The 27,406-nt window shown below is 45.8% G+C and overlaps 1 protein-coding gene across 10 annotated transcripts in view; it reads right to left on the bottom strand.

Moving 5' to 3' along the window:
• The window catches only part of RUNX2 (RUNX family transcription factor 2), a 358,411-nt gene that overhangs the window by 141,397 nt on the left and 189,608 nt on the right, over nt 1-27,406 (bottom strand). For all 10 annotated transcript variants that reach the window (XM_084968272.1, XM_084968278.1, XM_084968277.1 and 7 more), the window contains one exon: nt 8,438-8,599. In XM_084968272.1, the coding sequence (XP_084824398.1) occupies nt 8,438-8,599 (162 nt within the window). The remainder of the gene's footprint in view (nt 1-8,437; nt 8,600-27,406) is intronic.

The following is a 27,406-nucleotide window of genomic DNA, read 5'->3' as shown; positions in this document are numbered from 1 at the left end:
CCACGCTAGTCCTGTCCTTATCAGCCATAAAAAAAGTTTCTCATGTGCTGCCCTTGATTTGCTGTTCCAGGTGAACAAAATCATCTTTTTTCCCTTTTTTCTTCCATTTTTTTCTCCTACATGCTGATTTGCTTTTTTTTTTTTTCCTATCATCTTTTCCACTAATATTTGTTCCATTAAATATGTACGGAGCACTTACCATGTGCCAATAACTGTGCTAGGTTATAAGGATTCAGGGCTCTGTGAGCCTACCTCCTCTCAAAGGGGGAAGGCATCTAATTAAAGTATCACTGAAGGAAGATACAGATACATCAGAGGTGTGGCCACAGCCCAGAGAGGGGACATGGACAAGAGAGCGATTCACCTTGAGGAAAGGGATGCTTGCGAAGGATCCACAGGGCCCTGCCTGGCCAATGCCAATAAGTGGACTGGCCAGGAAGTGTGGAACAGCACAGCACAGGTGAGGAACGCCAGGTGCTCTTAGGAGAAAAAGGAGCGTCCTTTACCTCAGAGAGGTGCATATTTGGGGAGGCAGCTAAGTAGCCACATAAACGGACTGCTGTTTTTAGTTGGGTCTGGTTTGCACTTGAATCAATACATAGGACCACCAAAAGGTTAATGTTTCGTAATGTGTCTATATGGGCAAAGGCAAAGAAAAAAATTTTAAATCAGATGTGGGCCAAAGAGAAGGAAAACCATAGTCTAGACTACTTGGTGACAGTTGCTGTGACAGAGGATGTTTCCCCGGGCAGGAATATGCATGCAATGCTTTTTTAAGGGATGGTAATATTCACAGGGGCAGGGTGAGTAGTCATTGGTCTGGATGTTTTTAAACATTTAATAATATGCTTACAATGGACTGTTAGTCAATGGTAAAAACAAAGGAGCTACCAAGCTGTGAAAAGATAAGAGAGGAACTTAAATGCAGATCCTTAAGTGAAAGAATCCTGTCTGAAAAGGTTACCTACTGCAATTCCAGTTACTTGGTATTCTGGAAAAGGCAACACTATACAGACAGAAAAGATCAGTTGTTGCCAGGGGCTGGGGGATAAAAAGGTCATGTATAGGGGATTTTTAGGGCCCTGAAACTATTCTGTGTGACTTTGTAACCATGATTGCTTGGCCCTATGCACTTGGCAAAACCTATAGAAGAGTATAAACCTAAGAATGAACCCTAACATAAACTGTGGATTTTAGGTAATAATAATGTGTCAATAGTGCTTCATCAATTGTAACAAATGTATCATACTAATGCAATATTTTTTTTTAATTGGCTTTTTGTCTTTTCAGGGCCACATCTGCAGCATACGGAGGTTCCCAGGCTTGGGGTCTAATCGGAGCTGTAGCCGCTGGCCTACACCACAGCCACAGCAACAGGGGACCCAAGCCGTGTTGGCAACCTATACCACAGCTCACAGCAATGCCAGATCCTTAACCCATTGAGCGAGGCCAGGGATCGAACCCGCCACTTCATGGTTCCCAGTCGGATTCGTTTCCACTACACCATGATGGGAACTCCCACTGCAAGATGTTAGTTAATGGGAAGAAAAAGTGGCTGGTGGGGATGGTGGGGGAGCATACAGGAACTCTGTACTTTATGCTCAATTTTCAGTACATCTAAAACTGCTCTAAAAAATAAAGCATTCATTTAAAAACAAATATATATGATAGCTCTTTTGAAGCTCTTTTGAAGCTCATGACACAACTTAGTTTTTCCACTAGCATCTATCTGCTAAGGCAAGATTGCTTTACCAGAAGCCCTAAGAACAACAATCCCTGGACCGACACTGACCTCACTCCCTGCAGAACCTCTGAGACTCACAGATGGACAATTCTGAGTGATTCAGTTACACGGGACCAGTGACACACAATATATTAACTGACATCTCTGAGAATAGTACAAAGACTCTTACATGACCATGAAACTAAAACTCAGGTTTCCTCCGTTCAATTGCCTCCACCCTCTTCTCAGATCCCAGGGAACCACAGAAGCCACTGTGTCACTAGAAAATCAACTTTAATACTTTTGGTGAAGTTAGGTTCAAGGTCCCAAGCCTTCTTCTATGAAAGGAAAGGGATTACAGCAAATCTGTCAATAACGTTTATAATCCTGCCATCCCCGCATAAGCATGATTGCTTTCATTACTGACTCTTTTCTCCAAGTGTGGGGTATTGCACAGGTATCAAAAATAAATCCTCACCAAAACAACTGATACTAATCGTGTAGAAAATCAGAGTCAACCCATGCCTCCAGGTTTCATTCTGTACTCAGTCTTGCTACAGATAATAGTAACTCGTCATACAACCAAGTTTACCCAACTTTGCGAGCTGGGCCAACTACCCTCAACAGATCTAGTAGGAATGGAAACCACTTCTTATGTCCTCAGCCCCACGAACTCAAAAGTTATGCTCAACCGAAGTCCAGGTATGCCCTTGAAACCAAGCCTACAGCAATAAGATAAAAATATCCCCTGCTTGTGTCAGACAATAGCCAGTTTTTAAAGAAAGCAAGATGAATTTCAACTTACAGAATGCAAAAATAACCCAATCGATCACAGTCAATATTATAGGGAAGAAGACTGAATATTCAATTGGTAACACAGGGATTGCCTTTGTTTAGGGTCCATTAAATTTAATAACTTCCTCCTCTGTGGCTTTAAACAGAGAACTTCTTCAACATAAGAGTGACTCCTTTTAAACTTAATTACTTGCCCATGGCTGCTGTGGCCAGAGGTGTGTCTACCAAACAGGTGGGTCTTAATAAAGGAATGGTTCTGTATTAATTAAAAAAAAAAAAAAAGTCGATCTTCTAGTGTTTTATTATAGCTGCTTTAACATTCTGGTTTCCTAGTATTAATTGCTGGAGTTTTCCTTTTAACCTCTCTTAAGCCGTCACTCCCTCCTCTGACTTAAGAATGGATCTGCTAAAATAAATGTCCACATATACTTGGCACATTGCTAAAGCTGCTGATTTCAAACCTGGGCTCGGGAAGTGACAGAAATTCGGCTACAAGGGACATTGAAAAATGAACTACATCAAACACCTCCGACTTTGAAACTACAGCAAACAATCCTCCCGATAGACCTTGATGGATCAAATAGGGTTTTTCCACTACAGTTTCTAGCTTTTGTGGGAGTAATCAAATAATTTTTAATAATTGTATTTGTTTAGAATAATCCCTATTCTGCTGACCTTTGGAAATATTATAGTTTAACAACTAATAGCCATAAACATGAAGACATCTTTAAGAGTCCTGTACAGTTAAGTGGAATTTGTTGATATTTAAGTATTTTGAAAGAAGAAATTCAAGACTATTTACTTACACAGAAAACGAATAACCTTCCAAAAGACGAAAGTTCTTAACTCTGTCTCATGTAAAATAATCCTAAAATTTGGGAGAAAAATCATCCGTACCACCTGTTTTGGCCTCTCCCAGGGTAACTGAGGCAGACAACCTCAGTTGGGAGGACCCTCCCTTTGCATCTTTAATTCATATGCTACACCCCAGAAAGCATGGAGAGGTCCTTGGGTACAATGGCCAAGACCACAGAAAAATGCCTGTATAAATCCCTTCCATCTCATGAACGCCAAAGAGCAGCCCACATGCAGGTTAATCTGAGATGCTTCACTCGGATGGGTGGAGGACTGTTTGCCATGAACAAACCTATATATAATCTCCATTAAGAGGCTAACAGTAGCTCATACTTTGACCCACAAGTCAAAGAATAAGACTCAGCAAACAGCTGTGCCTCTTTTTCTAATAGTATGTAATTCCATAAGATACATTTGGAAAGTCAGTAAGTACTTACTTACATAACCATGTTGCATGAGCTCCAGCAAAGTAATTATAATCCTTGTGTCAAGCCTCACAAGTGCTTTGAACGTCAAAAATGCTGTGGGTGACGGTGACATTATAGGGATGAAGACACGCAATGGTTTGGTTTGTTGTCAATGCTCCTAGCCTTGACCTTTAGCTCTTTAATAGCATCGGTGAGAATTGGTAGCTCTGTATAGTGAACATCCTTCTAGGATCATATAAGATGAAATAAGGTAATGTATAAAATCTCTGGGGGCTGAGGATGCTACTTAAATACAGATTATTTATGTGATAAGGTCATACTTAGCACAGTAAGTGCAGTGGAGTGGGGAACCCACCCCTACAGGGCTTCTTCTGCACTGGATGTCTCTAGATTGGTTTCTGCTAGATATTTTTTTCCCCACTCTGGCAGCATACAGAAGTTCCTAGGCCAGCAATCAAACCCGAGCCACAGCAATGACAATGCTGAATCTTTTAACCACTAAGCCACCAAGGAACGACCTTGATTTTTATAATTCAGCTGGATATGACCTACACTTGATACAATAAGGCAGACTCTATTAGTCATTTACACCACAGAATTACTTATTGTTCAATAAATACATAACAATAATTTATTGTTCAGCCATAAACATATAACTACTGCTATTGTTCTTGTTATAATATGGGAGGCTACTAAAGGTTAAGGAAATATTTCCTGAATCTTTGTTTTGCACCTGTGAACTTCAAGATAACTGGCTTGTATATTTCTTTGCAGTAAAGTAGGGATTGTAATATACATATATATATATATATCTTTATCATCTTATTTTATTTACTTTTTGCTTCAAATCCTTTATGATATTATATGGTATAATATCACTGTCACTATCAAAGTTCGTTAAGTTTGAGCATTTGTAGCCACACTTGAAAAATTACTCAGGAGAAAGGCTAACAAAAAAAGGAATGATAAAATTGGACTCTCTGAAGGTCTTTAAATAGATTAAATCATGGTCTTTCTTGGCAATTGTCTTTCAGGACGAAATGCAATTTCGTTAGGAATATGTCTTTCTGAAAGACGTTTCTGCTCGCTTTTTATTCTTATGACCCCCTAGAGAAGAATATCAGCGTGCCTAGTTACATGCAAGTGTAACTTAACATTTTCTCTTTTCTGACATTATAACTGAACAGTTATTTTCTCTTAGTGCTTTGACTTTTATTGACCTTTTGTGAATGACTTCCAATTGCTGTAGCGCTATAAAAATTCATAAGAAGTCTATGGAAGAATAATAATAATGACATTTATTGAGTACTTCTATGCGTCAGGCACTGTGTTAAGAGCTTTATGAATGCCATATGAGTATTAACTCGTTTTACATATTTAAATATTTCAAGGGTTTTTAAAAAATTTTAAATGCACGCCGTGGCCATCCATGTTATAAAGCAAATAAACCTCTTTGAAAGTGTACATTTTCATCCACCGATTCACTTAAGCCAGGGCTTGCCTGCAAATTATATATAGACATACGATTTGTACAAAACAATGTTAAACTTCATAACATCAGCTGCCATCTGCTGAGCACATACGGTGCGTCAGCCTGCCCCAAGCACTGTACATGAAGCACCTCACTGAATCCTCACAGGAACCCCAAGAGATAAATATTCTATCCCTGTTTCACATATAATAAAACCAAGTCTCCGAGAGGTTAAGAAGCTTTCCTGCTATGTGGATGGGTTAAAATTCAAACCTGGGTCTGAACCTTCCAACCCTAATGTATAAATGAGGCATTTTCTGCTTTCTCACCCAAGGTCCTGTGAGAATGTTTTGTGTATCCCTTCATACAGGGAGATGAGAGTGGGCGTCTCTACACAAAAGCAGGGACTGTTCTGGAAGGCATCTCAAATGGTAAACATAGGGCTGCTTGGAGATGGGGACAGGGGTTCCTATTTCAGCTGTCTGTGCTATAGACACATAGCATCCCTTTAGATATTGAGGGGAACAATATGAAAACAGAAGGTATGCAACTTGGTACCTCCAAACCCATGAGGCAGGCTCCCCTCCGAGAAGCTGTCTAGGTCTGGTCCCCCTGAAATGAAAACAGTACTCACTCCAGATGACTTGGTCCCCAAGTCCACTGGGCAGTACTCGGGGGGACGGACATAATCCCACACCCAAGAGCAAGGTCAGAAAAAGCAGGGTTCCTCCAGTTCCCGGACTGTCTGCATCTAGTTCTTGCTTCCTGATTCCCACACACTGACAAGAGGGATTTTCTGTTCTCTTTGCTTTACTGTTTATGCAGAACCTCCCACCTTGGCACCATGTTACTTTGCCAGGAACGATTCAAAGAAATGTTCAGGGTGGAAGAAAAACACTGGACTAAACTCAGTTTTAAACTAGTTGAAAGCAGAGCGCCGCTCCTACCTTTAGCCTCAGATCAATGTATGGCTGGATCATGAATCAGTTCCTGCCTCCTCTGTGAGATGAGCAAATTCATATTTGTTTTAAGTAATTATCAGTAAATTGACTCCAAAGATTCTGGCTCGTCTGTATTACACACGTAATGCAGCATTTTTTTCTGTGTTACTTTCAATGGTTTTCCCATTGAATTTGTGTAAGAACACAGCTCAGGAGGAAAATGCTGTAGGTAAGAGTCTCTAAAGCTCCAATCAGGAGTTCCTGTGGTAGCTCAGTGGGTTAAGAACCTGACATAGTGTTCATGAGGAAGTAGGTTCGATCCCTGGCCTCCCTCAGAGGGTTAAGGATCCAGCACTGCCATGAGCTGTGGTGCAGGCTGGCAGCTACAGCTCTGATTCGACCCCTAGCCTGGGAACTTCTATATGCCGCAGGTGCAGCTATAAACAGAAAAGAAAAGAAAAGAAAAGAAAAAAAAGCTCCAATCACTCCCTGAGGTGCTTTTTTCTTTCCTCTAGGTACTGCCAGAGGACGAAGAGTAAAATCTGCTTCAGCCACAAAGGGTTGGACAGACAGAAGCCCAGAGGACCCTAAACAGAAGCAAGTTGGCACAAATCTGTCCTGGCAAAGGATCACCTTGGCGCTCCGTGAGACAAAACGGACTCAGTCTAAAATGCAGGAGGACCAGAACTAACTCAACACCACTCAACACTATACCTCGGATCCCACAGGAGCCCTGGCTTGTCCCTCTGTGCTCACTCATCCTTTCCCGTGTCGTTAACTAATGTCTGCCTACAGGAGGGAGTTGTTGCAGTCAAGGGAAATGATCCCTAAAATTCTCTACGCTGCACCATTCCCCGATCAAGACCATGTGATTCATGAAAATTATAACAGCAGTCAGAAGGAAAAGTGGTCCCGTGGTTTTTTCCAAAGAAATCTTGAGGTCCTCCCTCCCCCACCCCTTCTTTCCCTACTCACCCCTAGGGAGTCCGTCTGCGGCAGAAAAGCTGAAGGAACTAGGACCAGAGAGCCCCTTTCCTGCTATTTGCTGGAGAAAAAAAGACTTCCCTCCTCCCAGGTTGAAAGAAAGAAAGGAGTCTGAGCTAATCACAACCTGCAAGCCTGCTGGTGGACCGTCAGCTGGCCAGTGGTGCAACTCAGCGCAGAGAGCAACGGCTTCGAGCTTTGCAGAAAACAAGAGAGGGAGGGAACACAGAGACAGAAACACAAAGAGAAAGAGAGAAAGAGAAAGGCATTAACCTGGCCAGGAGTCACACAGGTGCACGGAGCCCGATCGCTGAGCAGAGGGTCTGACAGACGGAGGATTCCCCCTGCGTGTGCCTCTGACGGGGGCGCCGGGCTGCAGTCTGGACACTGGAGTGTCTCAGAGACTTTCCTCTGATTCACAGGACTCGTATGGTTGGCCGAGAGCCTAGAACTTTCCTCCACGCGTCAGGCTGACATCTGCGCGGACCCTCTCTGGCTCCCCGAGATGAACTCTCCATGAGAGAGAGGAGGGTGGCCAGGGTCCCTGCCACATCTGCTGCCACCACAAGCTATAGAATTTTGTGGTGCCTTCGAAAGAGGGCACATGTGAGGCTGCCACGCTAAGAGCCACAGCAGTGACCTGTGTGACTCAGGTTGCTCGGACTTGAGTTGGCCGCTCTGAGGCCACATGCAGCCTTGCAAGACTCTTGCAGCCTCGCTGCACCACGAGTGACAGGTGTCTGACAAGGACCTTAAATGTGCAGATGCTCTCTCTTAGAACTGGCTACCTGGGACTCCTGGGACTGAAGAGCCTCTAGAAACGGAGGGCAGTGTGCTCGGCCCGTCGTTTGGCTTCAGGCAGACGTTAGGGACAGAAAGGAAGGCACGCAGAGGAAGGCCGGGCCTAAGGGCCTCGGGAGGAGCCTCAGTCAGGAGACAGCACCAACCGAGGGAGACACACTTCAGCAGGAGTAAAACGGGGGTGGGGGCGGGGTGGGGAGAGGAGAAGGGGTAGTAAGTGCCATCTTAGGAAAGGATGCCATCTCTGGGGGAGTTTCCGTCTCCTGACTTAAATTTAAAGCTCGAGCATCTGAGAGCCCCATCATTCCGAAGACCCGCTTTGCAGCTGCCACACCCTGGTCCACATGCCTCTCACGGAGAGTTACTGGGAGCGGAGCTGAGACGGCTGGGCCCAGCCTGCAGCCCCGACCCCGCGCCTGCGTTCAAGGGTGGTCTTTACCTGAAATGCGCCTGGGCACGTCGGTGATGGCAGGAAGCCCGGTGCCCCGTGTGGAGGACAGCGGGGTGGTGGAGTGGATGGATGGGGACGTCATCTGGCTCAAGTAGGAGGGATACGACTGGTCATAGGACCACGGCGGGGAAGACTGCGCCTGCCTGGGGTCTGGGGGAAAGAAGAAGAGTCTTGAGCACATCAGCTGCTGTGGCTTTAGAACACGCAACCCCAAACTTAGAAAAAGAATTTTCAAGGCCTATTTATCTCCCAAGGCCCATTTATCTCCCACAACCCCACCCTGGCAGGCCCCTGAAAGCACCAGGCTTTCTAGACTTGGAGTCTGGATGAAAGGAATAAAATGCATCATCCATAGGACCCTTTGTCCCTCTCTCACATAAATATTTCTCTTCGGAAAGCCTCACAGTCATTTAGAAAACAATCTGCTTTGGTTATCTTTACGGAATTGAATTCTATTTTATTTACTTTCTGAATGTTGTAAGATTATTCCAATGAACATGTATTATTGACTCCTTTAAAAAGTAAGACATTTTTTGAACACTTTACTTGGGCAAAGAGCAGACAGACTGCGCCTTATACAATTGCATTTTTTTTTTCTTCTTTTTACAGCTGCACCTGAAGCACATGGAAATTCCTGGGCTAGGGTCCAATCGGAGCTGCAGCTGAGCCTACGCCACAGCCACAGCAATGCGGGATCCGAGCTGCATTGCAACCTACAGCGCAGCTTGTGACAACACTGGATGCTTAGCCCACTGAGCGAGGCCAGGGATGGAGCCCACATCTTCACAAAGACTCACTACATCAGGTCCTTAACCTGCTGAGCCACAATGGGAACTCCTGTACTGTTGCCTATTTGGAGGTGCTTTTTGGTTTTTCGAAGTCATGATTCTGTGATTATAACACAGTTCACTTTCTTTCCAAGCAGGTCAATGGGTGGCACTTTCTAGCCTGGGGGTTACAAGGCTGGGGTAGAGATGGGCACAGAGGGGCAGCATGGAAACAGAATGGGAAAGAGGGCAGCCAGTTGCTATTCTCATGCTTAAGCCGCTCCTGAAAATAACCTTTTAAGACGAAAGTTAATTTCAAAGCCAACTAAGAACTGAGAAGCTTCAGCATCATCCAGTTTCAGTGTTAAACTTGTGAGTTTCTGACAGTAAGAAAATGACCCAAAACAGAACAGAGAAAATGTCTTTAATCCTATTGGCACCTGTTTAAAGATGTCACATGTTTGGAATGTGGCCTAGTGATACCTAGAGTCACCATAATAATTAAAAATAATGGGAAACCAACAGGTTAGGGTGAATTGTGGGGAATCAGCAATATCTTCTGATGTATCCCTATGGTGTTTCTTAGAGACACAACCTGAAAGAGCTTCAATCTGGAGTTCCCACTGTGGCGCAGTGGATTAAGAATCTGGCTGCGGCAGCTGGGGTCCATCCCTGGCCCAGTGCAGTGAGTTAAAGGATCCAGAGTTGCTATAGCTGCAGCTCAGATTTAGCCCCTGGCCTGGGAATTTCCAAATGTTGCAGGTGCATCCATAAACATTAATTAAAAAAAAAAAAAAGAGCTTCAATCTATGCAAGAAAAAAAGGTAAATTTGCTGTCTGATTCCAGGCTTACTTAAGGGTTAATCAAACAGAATCATAAATTTCTCTTAATACATTTTTTGCTAACTTTAAGTTTTGTTAACTTTAAAAATTCTAATATCAGGCTATTCACAGGAGAGTTTTGTATAGTAGAAGAGCCATGGACTCTGGAATGTGCAGAATTAGGTTCTGAGACTTTTATTTTCCAGCCCCGGGATCTTGGGTTATTTACTCAGTGATTCTGAACCTCAGTTTCTTCATCTGTAAAAGGGGGTGAGAGAGCAATAAATGAATTATGGAATGTGGCACCTGCATGAGAAGCTCTGTAGAAAGGGTAGCAGAGGAGGCACCTGAACAGTAAGTATTACTTCTTGTCTTTAAAGAAAAAGCTCTCAGTGACCCGGGGAGAGCTCCCTGGCTAAAACACATCTGAACTGGAGTTGATACACTTGGAATAAGTTTAATTTTTAAATTATTGCCACGTCATCTATCAGCCTCTGAAAATGAAAAGCTCAGTTTTTTCCAAAAGCTATAAACATATTGAGTCAATTCAGGTTTTTCTCCAAAATAAAAAGTGGGAAGAACAAAACATGGGTTTTTCTGAGATTATTCCTCCTTAAGGCCTCTCAATTTTTCTGTACAAAGCCATTTAGTTTCAGCTATTTCTTGTTTATTTTGTTGTTGTTGTTGTTTTGATTTTTAGGGCCACACCTGTGGCATATGGAGGTTCCCAGGCTAGGAGTCTAATCGGAGCTACAGCTTCCAGCTTACACCTCAGCTACAGCAACACAGGATCCGAGCTGCATCTGCGACCCGCACCTCAGCTCATGCCAATGCCGGAGTCTTAACCCATTGAGCGAGGCCAGGGATCGAACCCGCATCCTCGTGGATATTTGTCGGATTTGTTTCCACTGCGCCACAACAGGAACTCCCTAATTCTTGTTTATTTGTTCAATTCAGAAACAATTTATTTAAGGACAATGTAAATAGGACATACTTTTCTTAAGTCGAAATAATTAAATACATCTGGATATTTATCTAACATTGACCATATCAACAGATGTATAGAAAAATTTCATCCACTTCAATTTCAAGAAACATTTGCTTGAGTTCATGATTTGAGTGCACGTACAGCAATTTTCCTTCAGAAAATTAAAGGATACGTGATCGTTAAAGTAATGAACTTGTATGCTTTAAAGTGTCCCAGGCTGAGACTGCACAGATTGGCAACCTTTCAAATCTGAGTGAGTGGTCCATGTTCTATATTGGATATTCTTCCTTGATTTAACCATTAATGTAATTCACCATTCAGATAAAAGGCAAAGGATCTTCAGATGGAAAAAAGATGCAGTCCCTACATCACCAGAAAGCCAAGGTCTTTTCTTAAGCACATTTGGCCACACCCACAAGCGTACAGAAATTCCCAGACCAGGGATCCAACCTGAGCCCCAGCAGTGACAACACGAGGTCCTTAACCTGCTGAGCTACCAGGGAACTCCTCGGGCAACATCTTCAGTAGACAAAAAGGACAAGAACCCATAGCTAAATGAGCAGGGCACACAAGACTCGGATTTGGATTTGCTTCTAATCTGACGTCTCTAACTTCACCAGCTGACTTCCTGAGCAGGTGGTTTAAGCTGAACCCCCATCTCTCTACAGTCACATGCTATCCTACCAGCCAAAGAGGGGTTCTCTGCCTAAAATTGCAGGCAGGGGGGTGGGTAATACAAAGAAATATAAAGGAGGACTTAAATCACAGACATATCACAAAGGAATCCAGGAACACAGCTTGGAGATAAGATAGAACCTTTCATTCATCTCTCCTTTTGCTGAGAAGCAGCCCAGAGCAGGCAGAAGCCAACGGGCTTTCTAAAGAGAGGGTCTGTAATGGAACAAGAAAAAAAGCCATCTGACCCCAGCTGTGTTAGCTAAACTCTCTGAACCTCTGCTTCCTCGTCCGGAAAACGAGGCAGCAGAACAAGGTAAAGCCGATACAGCAAACTGCTCACATGTGCTGGCTGGACAGACCTGCTGAGGCTTGAATGACGGCCCCCCTGCTATGCTGAGCAAGTCACCTAAACTTTGGGGGCCTCGACGGCTCATCTGTAAAATCAGACTCAGGACACTTACTAGGGCTGTTGTGAGCATTACACGACCTGGGCCTTAGCTGGTAAGCTATTGAGCATTCTTGGTACACAGTAGGTATATAATAAATAGAAAAGGTTGAGATCTGTTAAATGAGTGTAATTACCACCACTATCATTTTTTGCTTACAGAATTAGATGAGATAAGTATAATCATTCTGATAACTGTAACGTACTCTATGAAAGTGATTGTTATTCTCTATAGGAGCTAACATCACATGACCAAAGCCCTGCTGTGTGACATGGGGTGAGTTTCTGAATGCTGCTGGGCTTTCCGTTGCTCATCTGTAAAATGGGTACAATAACACTATCTCAGAGAGTGTCATATAGATTAAATAATATACAATGACAGGCAAATCATCATTACTAATGAAAAAAATTAAAAATCGGACGCTAAACGATCCGGGGTAGCTGGGTTGTCTAGTGTTATTCTTAAAGATTTCCAGGCTCAGACTCAGCACTATTCAGCATCAGGCCTGGCACAGAGTAGGTGCTCAGTCAACAACCACGGAAGGACCCTCCCAGGGTGGCTGGAGTGAGTGATGGAATTTTATAACAAAGTAGTAATTAGTCATTCTCTAACTTCCCCCGAGGCTATAAAAGAACTTATCTGTGACATATTAGCTTTTACATAAACTTCCTGACCAACGGAATATATACCAGAACAGTCTTATCAAAGGGTAGCTTTTTTAGTGGAGGTCCTTCCTAAAGATATCCAAGATTCGCAAAAATAACTCCTCAGCATCCCTACGCCGGGAGGACAGGCTGCAGACCCACTGATCTCTCTTTCAAGGTCACCATCCTAAGATGCTAGGATAATGACCTACTTACGGAGAGTTACTAAGGAAAAATAAAACACACAAGAACTGCCATGTGGGGCTCACGAGATCTAGTCTAAGTATTTAAAAAGGCAACAGCAATCTTAAAAAAAAAAAAAAAAAAAAGGAGTTCCCGTCGTGGCGCAGTGGTTAACGAATCCGACTAGGAACCGTGAGGTTGAGGGTTCGATCCCTGCCCTTGCTCAGTGGGTTAACGATCCGGCGTTGCCGTGAGCTGTGGTGTAGGTTGCAGACGCGGCTCGGATCCCGAGTTGCTGTGGCTCTGGCATAGGCTGGCAGCTACAGCTCCGATTAGACCCCTAGCCTGGGAAACTCCATATGCCGCGGGAGCGGCCCAAGAAATAGCAAAAAGACAAAAAAAAAAAAAAAAAAAGAAAAGAAAGAAAGAAAGAAAGAAAAGAAAAAGTAATGGTTTCTAAACTCCCCAGGCCTCATCACCAATCCCAGCCTCCCCCCAACCCCGGCCCCTGTGTGGCCTGTGTGATCTGGGACACACTACAGGGTCTCACTGCAAGGTTCCGAGCATGTATGATGAGGATAAATAAGAAGACCTCCCTCCTAAAGGTGTTTATAAAGATTAAAGGAGGTAACGCAAGAAAGAGCTTAGAGCGTGGAAAGAATCCAATAAATAGTCACTGCTGTTACAGGATCCACTGAGCCTTCATTCTGTATTTATGTGCCCAGCCCGTAAGCTCTGGTTCTAGCAGAGGGACATTTTTAGAAAGCTCCCTGTAGTGGAGTTCCCGTCGTGGCTCAGTGGTTAGTGAATCCGACTAGGAACCATGAGGTTGCGGGTTCCATCCCTGGCCTTGCTCAGTGGGTTCAGGATCTGGCGTTGCCGTGAGCTGTGGTGTAGGTTGCAGACGTGGCTCGGATCCCACGTTGCTGTGGCTGTGGTGTAGACCGGTGGCTACAGCTTCAATGAGACCCCTAGCCTGGGAACCTCCATATGCCTTGGGTGCGGCCCTAGAAAATGCAAAAAGACAAAAAAGAAAAAAAGAAAAAGAAAAAAGATGAAAGCTCCCTGTAGCTTTGAAGCCCACTATTCGAGACCCTATCGGCCCTGGTTGCTTCAATATCTTGTCCAATCACTTAACCTTAATCATGTTCCTTCTTCGTCTCGGCTTCTCCCAGACGGAGAAATCCTAATATATCTTGTGTATTTTCTACACTTGATCTTAGCCCAAAGGCTGGGAAGCGATCCGTGTATTTTCTAATACTGTGTGCTTCACCTTTTTTCAAACTTTTAGTGGGAAAAGAAAATGGTTATAAAATACCATTGGTTTCCTGAATGGCCCATCACTAAGAAAATGTAACCCTATCACAGAGAGATGATTCCAGCCTATTTGCTTTGTTGGGGACAATTATTAACGCTTACGAGAGGGAAAAGTCACCTTAACCTGATCTCACAAGCGATGTCTGCCCTCAACTTCCTGAAGAAACCTGAGACTTCTGAGATTCACTTTGAACTTGGATGAGTCAGAGCAGGTGACAGATGTTTTTAGACCTCGCCAGTTGATCGTAAGGTTACTAATAGGGAAGAGTGAGTATAGGGCTTAGCTCTGAGACAAACCTACTAATTAACCATTAACCAATAAGAAACTTGGTTACCAATAGTCTTCATCTCAACCTCGGGCACCACAGAGCTAGTAAAACACAGGCCTTCACACTACACCAGCCAGAACTGTTCTATGGGACGTTTTTGTCTTTCCAAGTCTGCAGAAACACAGAGGAAAATACTGCGTCCTTCAACTCCAACATAAAGAAGAATATACTTGATTTGGGGTCTCGGAGGAGAGGGGTGCTGATGATTGTCCTGACGGCATATCCTGGGTGACCTGAAATTACCTAGAAGCATCCACCAGTTTTTACATCTGACCTCTACTTCCCAGAACGTTGCAAAAGACTGAAAACTGCTGCTGCACTTGAACTAGGAAGGGTGCCTTCCTAACGACAATTCATTATTTTTCTGCGGCAACCTTCAGAAACAGCATTGCTGTTATTCTTGTTAACTACAGTCTAGAAATTCAAAGCATTGACTTACGTTTTTATAGAACTATGACAAAAACAAAACCTTGGGCGTTGCATTTTTTACGAGCACATGCTCTTTTGTGCTTGGGAAATCTGACACACCAAATAGCATAAGAGCATTTAAATAGGACTCCGCCCCTATTTCTCCCCAAACTTGTTTCCTATCCCCTAAAAAGGGGGTGGGGGGTGGAGAGGGGCTTGAAGGAAAGTCAAAATCAAGTTTGACCTGTAACAGAAACTTGCAAGTCAATGAGGCTTCCCCTTTACAATGGGCGGCTGTGCTCACGGCAGGATGCGGATCATCAGAACGGCTAAATGGAAGGAGCAGAGGACCTAGGACCTCCTGGATTTGCTGGAGGTGACACCAAGAAGAAAAGAGTCCCCAGTCTAACTGTGAACTCACGCTAGGAACCATCCCCAGGCTTCCGACACCTCAGGTGACAGGACACCCAGGTGACAGGACACCTCAGATCCACATCTGCACGCTGCCAGCCTTCTCCTCTGTCAGAACAGATCAAGTCTGGCTACTAAGAGTTCAGGTTAAATAAAAAGGAAATTGTCCTTTGACCTTAGGAATCCCCTCAGCATGTGTCCCAATGGAGACCACGTCTGTCACAGACATGGCTATTCCCAAACTGCATGGTGTCACTCCATACGGCGTATATTTTTTAAAGACACCAGGGAGGCACAAACTATTGGGTATAGGATAGGCTCATATGACATGGGGAATATAGCCAATATCCTGTAATAACCGTACATGGAAAGCAATCTCTAAAAACTGAATTAAAGAAAACTTTAATGAAAACAATAAGGTAAAAGACACCAGAAGCCAGGGGCCTGCATACACTTTGCATTTTCTCTCCCAACTCACGAAGCTGAGGGCAAGGCTCTTGTTTAGCAGTCCCCTTCTCACCAACCAAGCCCCGATGGTCATTACTGCCACCATAAGAGGGCTTTTGAGCAGGGGGAACAGTGTTTTCACATGCCATTCTGGGGGTCAGCAAATTTCCATTTTAATGGTGAGGGAAAGCTTCTGTAGGTCTACGTGGCAGTAGGATGGTCTAAGGGGTACATAAGAAACAGGAGACATTTCTTGCCATGCAAAAGCTTACACAGTCAGTTGGGATAGTAAGACTAAAAGATAGAATGCCAACAAGTAATTCAAAAATGTTCAGGAGTTCCCGTCGTGGCGCAGTGGTTAACGAATCCGTCTAGGAACCATGAGGTTGCGAGTTCGGTCCCTGCCCTTGCTCAGTGGGTTAACGATCCGGCGTTGCCGTGAGCTGTGGTGTAGGTTGCAGACGCGGCTCGGATCCCGCGTTGCTGTGGCTCTGGTGTAGGCCGGTGGCTCCAGCTCCGATTCGACCCCTAGCCTGGGAACCTCCATATGCCGCGGGAGCGGCCCAAGAAATAGCAAAAAAGACAAAAAAAAAAAAAAACAAAAAAAAAAAACAAAACAAAAATGTTCAAAGCAGGTACCTGTGGTTGTTTTGGTTTTGGTTTTGTTTTTTTTTCCTGTTGCTGTTTGGTTTTGTGTTTTGGCTGTGCCTGCGGCATACAGAATTTCCCAGGCCAGGGATCGAATTCACGCCACAGCAGTGACAATGCCCCATCCTTAACTGCCAGGCCACCAGGAACTCCTGTGCCTATGGTTTTTTTTAAAAAAAAAAAAACTCTAAAATAGGCAGGAACCATGCTCCACCAGTGACAGCGTAGATTTTATTAAAATCTCCTTCAGGGATAGTGTTCCTTCAGCTTAGGCTACTTGGAGATTGAATGTATCTGTTTTCCATTCTGTAGACCCCCAGACGTAAAAATACAGAAGGCTACAATACCCAGGGGATGCTGAAAAATTGATGCTAATTGGAGAGGCAGTTCACACATCTCCAGTGGTCCTTGCATCAGGCAAAGAATGGAGACAACCATTTATTTATTTACCCCCATGGGCTAGGAGGGAAGCAAGTTCCCTCCTTTGAGTTGGGCCATAGCTTCCAAAGTTCAGTGATGGGTATGGGGAAAAGGAAGCAGGGCCATGCATTTCCAAAAATGATCTGTAAAGAGTCCTGGATTCTAAGAGTATCCTTTCAAACGACTGGACTGCGAAGCTAAATTTCACATTTGTTCACCTGAACTCTGAACCCTTGAGATCCTTAGTAAGAGAGAAAGAGGAGGCAGACGGTTAGAAAAAAAGGCACTGAAAGGGGAACAACAGTGACTCTAGGAGACTCTAGAAGTCTTTCCTTAATGACTAAATTTGAAAAGGGAGAGCAGAGTGGGCAGGGAGCTTTATAAAAGCCCAGGGAAAGGTACACGCGGAAATGTACTGGCTGCTATTAACAGGCCCCCTTCGGTAAACACTCCGGTTAGACACGTGTGGGTGTGAAGGAAGGGCCTGCTTCCCTAAGAACCACACAACAGGGCACCTTGGACATGAAGCTGACCTTCACGCAGAGAAGGGAGGAAACGAGTCAACAGGGGCCAAGCCCGATCCACCACAGAAACGGCTCTTTCCTGTTTGAGCTGCCAGCAGGCTGCTGTGTAATGTGACTTCGGCTCGTGATTTCTGCTCGAGCCATGTGTCGCCACAGAGCACCTGCTGGCTCTGGGGAGCCCAGCAGCTTCAGAGAGCCTCCCATCCCCCGCCCCTGACCCTCCCTCCTCTTCCCCCCTCATCAGCCCTCGACTCTCTGCAAATCTCAAATGTTTCTTGAGCTCCCTGGGATAGAGAAAATGAACTGCCTAGAGAGTTCTGCTAGTGGAAGATTTCGTCTCTCAATTGTGACCAGGATAACTGCACTGGAGAGGGAGGCAGATTTACAATTTCCTATCCGAGACGATTTCTGCCATAGTATTGTCATTCAAAGTACAAATACACTCACCTTCTTACATCCATTCATTCCCACCTCCAAGAGTTTACACTAAAAGCTACATGCTACATTCTCTGTCTTGTCCCTGCTGCCTAGACTGGATATTTGGAATGAGCTCCCCATTCACTGATGGTTCTCTTGACTAAGCGGAAGCATGGTCTTAAAACCATCAGACTCCTCCAAGGGCAGGGAGGACCCTGGATGGAGGCTCGGAGCCAGCCATGCAGTCGTGTACCCAAAACCCATCTTCCCCGAGTGTCGCTTTCGGGTGTCAGGTGAGCCCAGGTGCATTATCTCTAAGATGGTTCCTGGCGATGGGATGCCATGATTCTAAGTCCTCAGAAAAGTGGGCTCCCTCCCCCTCAGTCCTTTCTGGGGACGGGAACTGCAAGAGGAATTACTGAAGCTACACTGAGCTGGTCCAGGGGGAAGGGGGACAGTTGACAGGGAATGGACGGGGGCTGACACCCATGAGGCCTCCCATCCCAGAGCAGTCTGGCTCATGTCAGCAGAGACGACACCCAAAACAGGATTCTGACTCCCTTCCTATCCCCACCAGGGGCTTTCTCCAACTGATCACAGCAGCCATCAGAATCCTTTGGCGGAAGACCCACCCAACAGGCTCACAAAGCTGGAGACTGAAATTTGAGAAAAAGGCAGCAACCTGTTTGGCTAAAACTGGATGCTGCGCAGGGTACACTGGCCATGACAAGTTATGTATCCATACAAACAACAGGAGGAGAGGGACTTAGGAAATCTCAGGAGACGAGCACAGGGGAGAGAATGAGAAATGACACGCATGGTCTAAGACACCACGGTCCCTAACAAGGGGTTAAAAGGAGAACCAGAAGGAAGTTGAGTTGTTGAGACAAGGTAATAAGTGCCTTTTCAGTACCACCAATGTGGGGCTGGATGGGATTCAGAATTGTTGAGGAAATTTTCTTACTGAAAAGAAAAATCTTTTAGACAAAAGACACTGTACCATACGTCACTCCTAACGTGGCCTCAGCATATCTGGGACCTCGATGGAAAAGCAACAGAGAAAAGGGAACTAGCTACAAATAGGTAGGACCAGAATTTGAGATATAACTGGGATGCGGAGCTGGCCAGGAGAAGTGACGTAAGTTCAAGTCCCAGTATTCAAGTGGGGGCAGGAAACTGAAGTTCCAATCAGGCCATTGACGTGCAGGGGGTCAGATGACAGCAGTCGATGTGCTAGAGAAGGCTTGGGGATTCTGCTTGTCAGAGGGATGCTGGTATCATCCATGGTTGTAAGAAGTGTCTCCCATCCATCCTTTCATTCATTCATTCATTCACAAAACATCTATTGAGTGTCTCTTCTGGTACCATGCTCTGGACTAGGGATGTCAATGGTGAATAAAGGGTTTGCCTGCCCTCATAAAGCTTACGGCTTGGCGGCAGAGACTGACATTAATCAATGAATCAAGTACCTGTGATAAGGATCTGGCATTGTCTGGTGACTGGGATAGTGATCTGGTCAGGTCACTGCTGTGGCGCAGGTTCAATCCCTGGCCCGGGAACTTCCACATGCCATAGGATACAGCCAAAAAAAAAAAGGAATGTATAGTGGGGGACTCCAGCCATGCCTAGGGGAGGGCTCAGGGAAGGCTTTCTGAATATGCGGTAATTCAGCCAAGATCTCCAGGGCAGGCAGAGGTGCAGTAGATACACAAGTGGGGTTAAGAGGGCTTTAGGCAAAGCAGCTAGCTTTTATCAACTTCCTAGGACCAAGCAGGATAGGTGTTTTTTTTTGAAGGGTTGAGAAAGCAAGTGTGGTTGGATGATGGACAAAAGGTTCAAAACAGGCAGGGAGGATCCAGGCTGTGCAGAACCTGCTGGGCCACGCTGGAGGCCTTGATCTTTCTCCTAAGTGCAACGAAAGGTCACTGGGGTGTTTTTAAGTATGGGGTGACATCATCTGATTCCATTTTTTTTAAAAAATCTCCCTCTGACATCATAATAGAAACAGGGCAGAAGTCCAGCCCAGGACAAGGCACGCAGGGAAGGATGTGTGGGGAAAACAGCGGCTGAAATGAACACAAGGGTGGAACCCAGGAGCTACGCCTGGGAAGCAGCCCGGGGCAGTGAGCCACCTCCACACATCGTCCAACCAGGTGGACCGAGGCCCCCGAGATGTCTCCACTGGATCAGATTGGCTCCCCGTGAGCAAGGTGAGCCTGCGGTCAAGGGCCTGGGGCCTGCAGCTGTGCTCTCGGCGCACCTCATACATTCTGGTTTAGGGGGCAAAGCCTGAGCATCAGTCCATTTAACAAGCTCCCCAGGTGATGCTGATAGACGCCAGAGTTTGAGAACAATGGGCATAATTTTGTACTGATGACAGTTAGAAAGGAAAATTACCCAACGGGACTTTGATTTAATCTCCCCTATCAAGAAGAACGATCTTCAAATAGAGTGAGCAGAACAAACATGCTTAGGAGGAAATTAAGGTCCAAGAGAGGTAAGAAGATAAGAGAGGGCAACCTACTGCTTTAAATGAATTCAAGTTTCTGCTCCAAGATGAATGACGCCCCACAATATTGCAAGAATGTGCAGAGACTGGCAGACAAAGGGCTTCTATTTGACAGAGCAGGGTCTGTAGAGTTCTTCCTTCAAGCCGGGAAAATAAATCTACCTGGAACTCCCGCTCACTCCTCATCTTAGCTTCACTGCCTGGGATTCCTCATCCATTAGACAGTTATCAAATTATCTGAAGATGATGCCTTTCAAGTTTACTACCCAATAGACAGTGCTTTTCCCTTCTCTTGGCCCGTTTATCTTTTCTGCGAATGGCATTGCTATGGGTAAAAATCTACACTATCTACACTGGAACCCATTTGGGGGAGCCATTGCTTGCCATCCACAAAAAACATTTGCATCCCTTCCAGTAGCCTGTGTTCCATCAATGCTTCACACTTGATCCCCACAAGGGCTATCAGAAAGCAGGATGGGTTCGCTAAAAACTTGTTTGCTGAGATGCTGAGAGCCATGGAGTGGAAGAAAGCTCATCTGCCTGTTGTGTATCTTGACCTCAGCGAGACACACACCCTACCTAATGGGAAAATGGGTAATGGGATGGACCACTAGTTAAAAGGCCCCAGAAGGTGGCTGTTGCTACAGGTCACGGTCAGCTTTGAGAGCAGTATATTCAAGGGCAGGCAAGTCCTAGCTATGTCCAGCAAAGTCTTAAAGAATGAAAAGCAACCTTTCTGAGCTTCTAGATGAGACAAAATTGTGAGGAAGAGCCAACCTAGTGGGTGAAAACCAAGAACTATAAAATCACCCTCCAAGATGGAAAAAGGCGGTGAAAGGCACCCAGTGAAACCCACCAAGAACAAAAGGGCTGGGCTGCGTTTGGTTGACTCCAAGACAGGGCAAGGGAAGCCTGGCCGAAGGGCAGAGTTCTTCCTGGACTGCGAGCCCCACTGCGCTGGGATGACAAGCGTTAACACAATCGTGGGATGTATGCATGAGTGGACCTATCCCACCCTGGTCGGACAGAGCTAGGGGCCTGTGCCTTCTTGAGGCTGGGTCAGCCCAGAGCCCTGGAGAGGAAGAGTAAGGTGTGGGCCCTCCATCTGTCATTCGAGGAATGGTTAAGGAATGGCCAAGGGCTCCCAGCGACCCTCGCTCAACCTTTTCGGGGCGGAGCCTCACTTCCCACCTGCGCTGAAGCTTGGATCCCCCCAGCTCCTTCCTCCCGACCTTTTCATTTGGCTGCTGCTCATTTTCCAAGGCCACAAGCTGAGCCAACGATGCCTCCTGAGAAGTTCCTCCCCCTTTACCCTAACTACCAGCCTCCACAACATCCCCCCATATCACTGAGTAAGCAGCTCAACGTCTTCCTCGTTTCACTGAGTCCTGTTGAGTCCTAGCAGAAACCTCACTCCCACTCTGACCCCCCTCCACACCAGAGCCCCGTTCTGGTCACACACCGCAGCCACTGCCAGAGAGAATCACAGAACTGTGCTGACTGGCCCTTCCCAGGATCTCTGCCCTCGCCTGGGTCCTCGTGATGCTCCACCAAAGTCATTCTCCTTGCTCCTCGCTCACCCTGGTGACAACCCCAAGGTCTACTTATTTTTTGAGTTTTGTTTTTCAGGTTTTTGCTGTTGTTGTTGTTTGTCTTTTTAGGCCCACACCCAGGGCATATGGAAGTTCCCGGGCTAGGGGTTGAATTGCAGCTGTAGCCACCAGCCACAACCACAACCATGCAGGATCTGAACCATGTCTGTGACCTACACCACAGCTCACGGCAATGCCAGATCCTTAACTCACTGAGCGAGGCCGGGGATCGAACCTGCATCCTCATGGATCCTGGTCAGATTTGTTCTGCTGTGCCATGGCAGGAACTCACCAAATGTCTACTATTCTCCTCAACCTTTCTCTATGTCCTCCCCCATCCCCCACTCAAATCACCTTGTCACAGTTCACCTTCCGGGGACAATGATCTCTGATTTCGGCCCCAAGAGTTCCAGAAGCTCCTGGTACCCAAGTTTTCTTATTCACTAAACAGGAGTCACGACACTGATTCTTGTATAAAATCTGTCCTGTAAAGACCGTTACGACCGTCTTCAAACAGTTGAAAAGTGAGTCCTTATCAAAATAAACAAAGCCCTAGAAAGAATCTGATGGCCTTCACCGGGAACAGTGCCACAGAATTTTATTCCTGGAATACTTCTGCATATATGAAAATGAAAAAACATGGAATGAAAACACTTTTTAAACTGGTAACATCTGTAACACATTTTTGTTGCTATTAATACTACATGGTACAATATACACCAACTCTGTTTGAAGCCCTGGGTGCCCGTCAACAATTCAACATCAAAACACACCATCAGAGCATCCACTATAATATCCCACTGCCGGCCAGACTCGCCCCTCTCCTGGGTTAGCCCTGGGGGTTGAATATTTCATTCAAAGTTAAGCTCCTATTCCATTCATTCTGCCCAGAGGCTGGTATAAAAGGTAAAAACGGGTGAGAAAGGTCCCTAGGCCACTAGGAAAGGGGAAGACATGCATACATGTATGTATATATACACACATGTAATACACATACATGTAAGCTTCAATGAAATGTACAAGTCAAAAGAGAAAGATGATGCTCTGGACAAGAATGAGAGAAAGAAACCCAGACTTCCTCCGGGCAGAGTCCCGATGTCAGGCTAGAAAGGGACCCGTCATGGGCAAGGACAAAGTGAGGCGTTTTATAGGAGACGGAGTCTCCTTATCACAATGAGATATTAACTGTGCACCTTCTATTCCAGACAGGAGGAAATGACAGACACAGATTTCAGAACTCAAGAAATTGATTTTTCTTGGAACATTACCCCTCTCCGGTTTTTCCAAAAACTGAATAAAGCCAGAGCATCTTCATTCGGTTCATAAGGGGATTCCAACAGCCAGACATCCAGAGACCTTAAGGAGCTCGTGTACGGATGCTGCTAACAGCTGAGGCCACACCAGGGCACGCTGACAGCCAGCCCCTCACAGGGTCGGCCTGAGCTTTATCCTTCAAAGCCAGCACAGCCTGGACCTGGACTCTTCCCTACGCGGGGCCTGCCCAAGTCAAAGATGTGAAACTGGCTCACACACAGGATCTGTGGCTCTCGCTCCCCACATTCTGCAATTCTCGCGTGAAGCCCGGTCATGGCCAAGCTTCCTGCCAGGTCATGGTCACTGCACCCGTCGTGGGCTCATTCTCCTCATGCTCATGCCACCGACCTTGTGCCCACTTGACCTCCCGACGTGTGTGTTTCATGCTACTAAAGACTCATGAGGTCCCTCGGCACTTGAATGGGACAGTCATTTGAGACACATGCCACTCAGCTATGCTTTCCTAGTTCTGAAAGGCTTTGCTAATAAAGGTTTGAGGGCGAGCACAGTGGACTGAGAGCTAAGACAACCAAACACACAAGCACAGCTGGCTGAGAGCCTCATACGGCGTAAAGGATCAGGTCTGCCCAGAGGACACAGGATCAGACCCGAAGTTGGGTGGAAACGTCTTCAGTCAAGGTCACTGCTGATAAGATCACTATCATTCTACCTGATGCCCGGCAAGTTGTTTTGCCAGGTATCCCTAAAAAGGTTACCTAGAAGACAGGCTCACAGAATTGTCATTTAATCACCAGAAACGGTTCTATTGCATTTTAAAGCATAACACGTGCTCCTAATACACCTCTTCCATGAAAATAGCATCTCTGAGGATTCTAAATCACATCTGATGGAGAAAGAAAAAGACATGACTCCCCTCAGGACATGCGTCACTTAGATTGTCAGCAAAATGCCCGAGTCCACGGCCAGGGGGGCTGGCTGCCCACAAAGAGCCTGGACCTGACAGTCAACCACGCTAATTCAAGAGGCCTTCCGCAGGTCATTCTCGGAGAGTCCATCTCCTCCACCCGTAAACTAGGTACTTTTCTGAACTCTTCTAAAGCTTTGCAGGAAGCTTTATGGAAAACTAGTTGGTAAATGGTAAAAAGCTACACAAATGAAAGTCATTAGTTAGATGCAAACTACTACATTTAGAATGGAGCAGCAATGAGGTCCTACTGTAGGGCACAGGCAACTCTATCCAATCTCTTGGGATAGACCGTGATAGAAGATTGTATGAGAAAAAGAATGTGTGTATATTATATATATATGACTGGGTCACCATGCTGTATAGCAGAAACTGGCACAACATTGTAAATCAACTATGCTTTCATAAAAGGAAGGAAGGAAGGAAGGAAGGAAGCCCTTGGATGTTGAAGTGGGAGGAAATGGGGCCAGAATAACATCGCTTCAGCCTCCCAAGGGCATGTGGTGGCTAAGAGAATAGCACCCTCCAGCCATGCAGCTCTGGCCCTACTTCCTGGACTGATGACTAGTGTGTACGTGAGATCTTGAGCGAGTTATTTAGCTTCTCAGACCCTCAATGTTCACCTCATAGAGCTGTTGTGATAAATGCGAACAATGACCTCATCAGAACAATGCCTACTACACATACACACAGTCGATAAGTGGCAGCTAATCGTAATCCAATCAAATAAGTACTAGAAAATAGTAGGGCTGCGATAAGAATGGGTCATACTTCCTGAAGAAGCCAAAGAGCTATTCGTTTGTTCATTCTTCACCAAACCCAGTCACCACGTCGTGGGCACCACACAAGACAATGGGGACACAGAGACCAATCAGACATGGCCCTAGACTTTGAAAGTTCCCAGCCTGAGGGAGGAGACAGACACCCACACAGTTAATTGTCCCCATGTGCAAGGGTGCTGCGGGAGCCTTGGACTCTGCCCCGGCAGGTTGGAAGGGACCTGAGAGAGGTGCCAGCTTTTGATCTGAGTTCTGAAGAAGGAAGAGAATACAACCATCCTTAACTCCCTCCTCGGCCTTACTGCACCTGCTTCCAGAACCATGTCCTCGCACCTACGACGGCCCGCTTACTATCCATTCCCCACCAGTGGCCAAAGTGAGTCTGTAAAGCACGTACAGTAGATAATGTCATCCTCCTGCTGCACATCCTTCCCTGTGACGGGAACCAAACCCCCGCTCCTTATCAGGGCCTTGAAGACCCTCCCTAAGAGGGCCTCTGCCTCTTTCCCTGGTCCCCTCCCCCCACTCCACCTGCCCTGACTTCCTGTCCCCTGAACACACCACACCCACTGCTCCCTGAGAGCCTGCTCCTCACAGATCTTCAAAACCCTTCAAGAACTTTCCTCAACTTCCCAATCAACAATGACTTTGTCCCTCTGTATACTGCTCTCTCTCTCCAATGACCCTCTTCCATGTCCCCCAAAGCTTTTTACTACTTGAAATTATCCTGCAAGTATGCTCATTGGCCCCATCACCGAGTATATGTCACTAAGATGTGAGCCTCTCGTGAACAGAAACTATACTTTTTTTTTTTTTTTTTTGGTCTTTTGGTCTTTTCTAGGGCCGCATCCTGGAGGCTCCCAGGCTAGGGGTTGGATTGGAGCCGTAGCCGCCGGCCTACGCCAGAACCACAGCAATGTGGGATCCGAGCCGAGTCTGCAACCTACACCACAGTTCACGGCAACACCGGATCCTTCTCCCACTGAGCAAGGCCAGGGATCGAACCCGCAACCTCATGGTTCCTAGTCAGATTTGTTAACTGCTGAGCCACGACGGGAACTCCAGAAACTATACTATCTTGTTCATGTACATTAATGCCTGGCGAATTGTAAGCACTCAATAACTGTCTTTTGAGGGAATGAATAACAAAATAGCAAAATGCCTACCCCAAAGGTTAGGTTAGATGAATTTTCCAATTCTCCAAGGGCGGGAGTCAGGGTTTTGTTTTTGTTTTCTTGCAGCTCACCCAGCCAGAGAGTACTGAGTTCAAAACAGTGATTATCCCGAGCAATACTTCCTAACACAGCTTCCCTAAGTCCACTGCCATCACCGCATTTTGAATCAAAAGCAGCAGACATCTGCAACACACTAGGTGTTCGCTAGCACCCAGGGACAGGCAACAGATCTCTGAGAAATAAAAAAGAGGTCCAGAGAAAGCAACTTCCTCAGGAAGCTGTGGGGAGGCCTTGGGCCCACGGGCAGAATGTCAGCCATTAAAGATTTCAACAGAAGTTTCCGCTGTGGTGGAGCAGGTTAGGGATCTGGTGTTGCCACAGTTATGGCATAGGTGGGAGCTGCAGCTTGGATTCGATCCCTGGCCCCAGGAACTTCCATATGCCGTGGGCAGGTGCGGCCAAAAAAGAAAAAAAAAGACTTCAACAGAGTGACACATCAGACCAGCATGGCCAAGAAGCCAGCCCACCACATGGCTAAGACCTTGAGCCCTAAGTATTGCAAGAGACACTAATATGAAACACTCAATGCTTATGACTTCCTCAACTGAGGACTGCTAATTGCATTTTGCTTTTCTGGAGTTCAACCTGCCTTTTATGCTGGCCAGTGGAAGAACTCACAGTGACTACACAACCAGGACCATTATCTACAACTTTGGGATAAAAGCTTGAGACAGTAAGAAAGCCAAGCCAATGGGAGGTGACTGGGCTCCTTCTGTTAACAATACCTTTATCCAAAGGATGACATGAACTAAAAGGCAGGTGCAACATCTGCAAAGAAGGTGCAAAACCCATCACAGGTTAAGACTCATGAGGAGAATTTAGAATTAATCCCACAAGGAGTTCCCATTGTGGCACAGTGGAAACAAATCTGACTAGTATCCATGAGGATTCGGGTTCAATCCCTGGCCTCCCTCGGTGGATGGGGGATCTGGCGTTGCTGTGAGCTGTGGTGTAGGTTGTAGCTGCAGCTCCGATTCGACCCCTAGCCTGGGAACTTCCATATGCCGTGGGTGCAGCCCTTAAAAAAAAAGAGAGAGAGAGAGACATAAATAAATAAATAAATTTAATCACCCAAAAACATAGCTCCTAAACTAGAATGATACTAAATGGTTTAACCATGTAAATATTCTACAAAATGTGATTTCTTCCCTTAT

The sequence above is a fragment of the Sus scrofa genome, chromosome 7 (assembly GCF_054392235.1).
Source record: "Sus scrofa isolate SSC_HxYL_T2T_F1_AM1 chromosome 7, Sscrofa_HxYL_maternal_Yorkshire_Landrace_v2.0, whole genome shotgun sequence".
Taxonomy (NCBI): domain Eukaryota; kingdom Metazoa; phylum Chordata; class Mammalia; order Artiodactyla; family Suidae; genus Sus; species Sus scrofa.
Note: the sequence above shows the minus strand (reverse complement) of the source record. Positions and strands in the feature narration are given on the sequence as shown.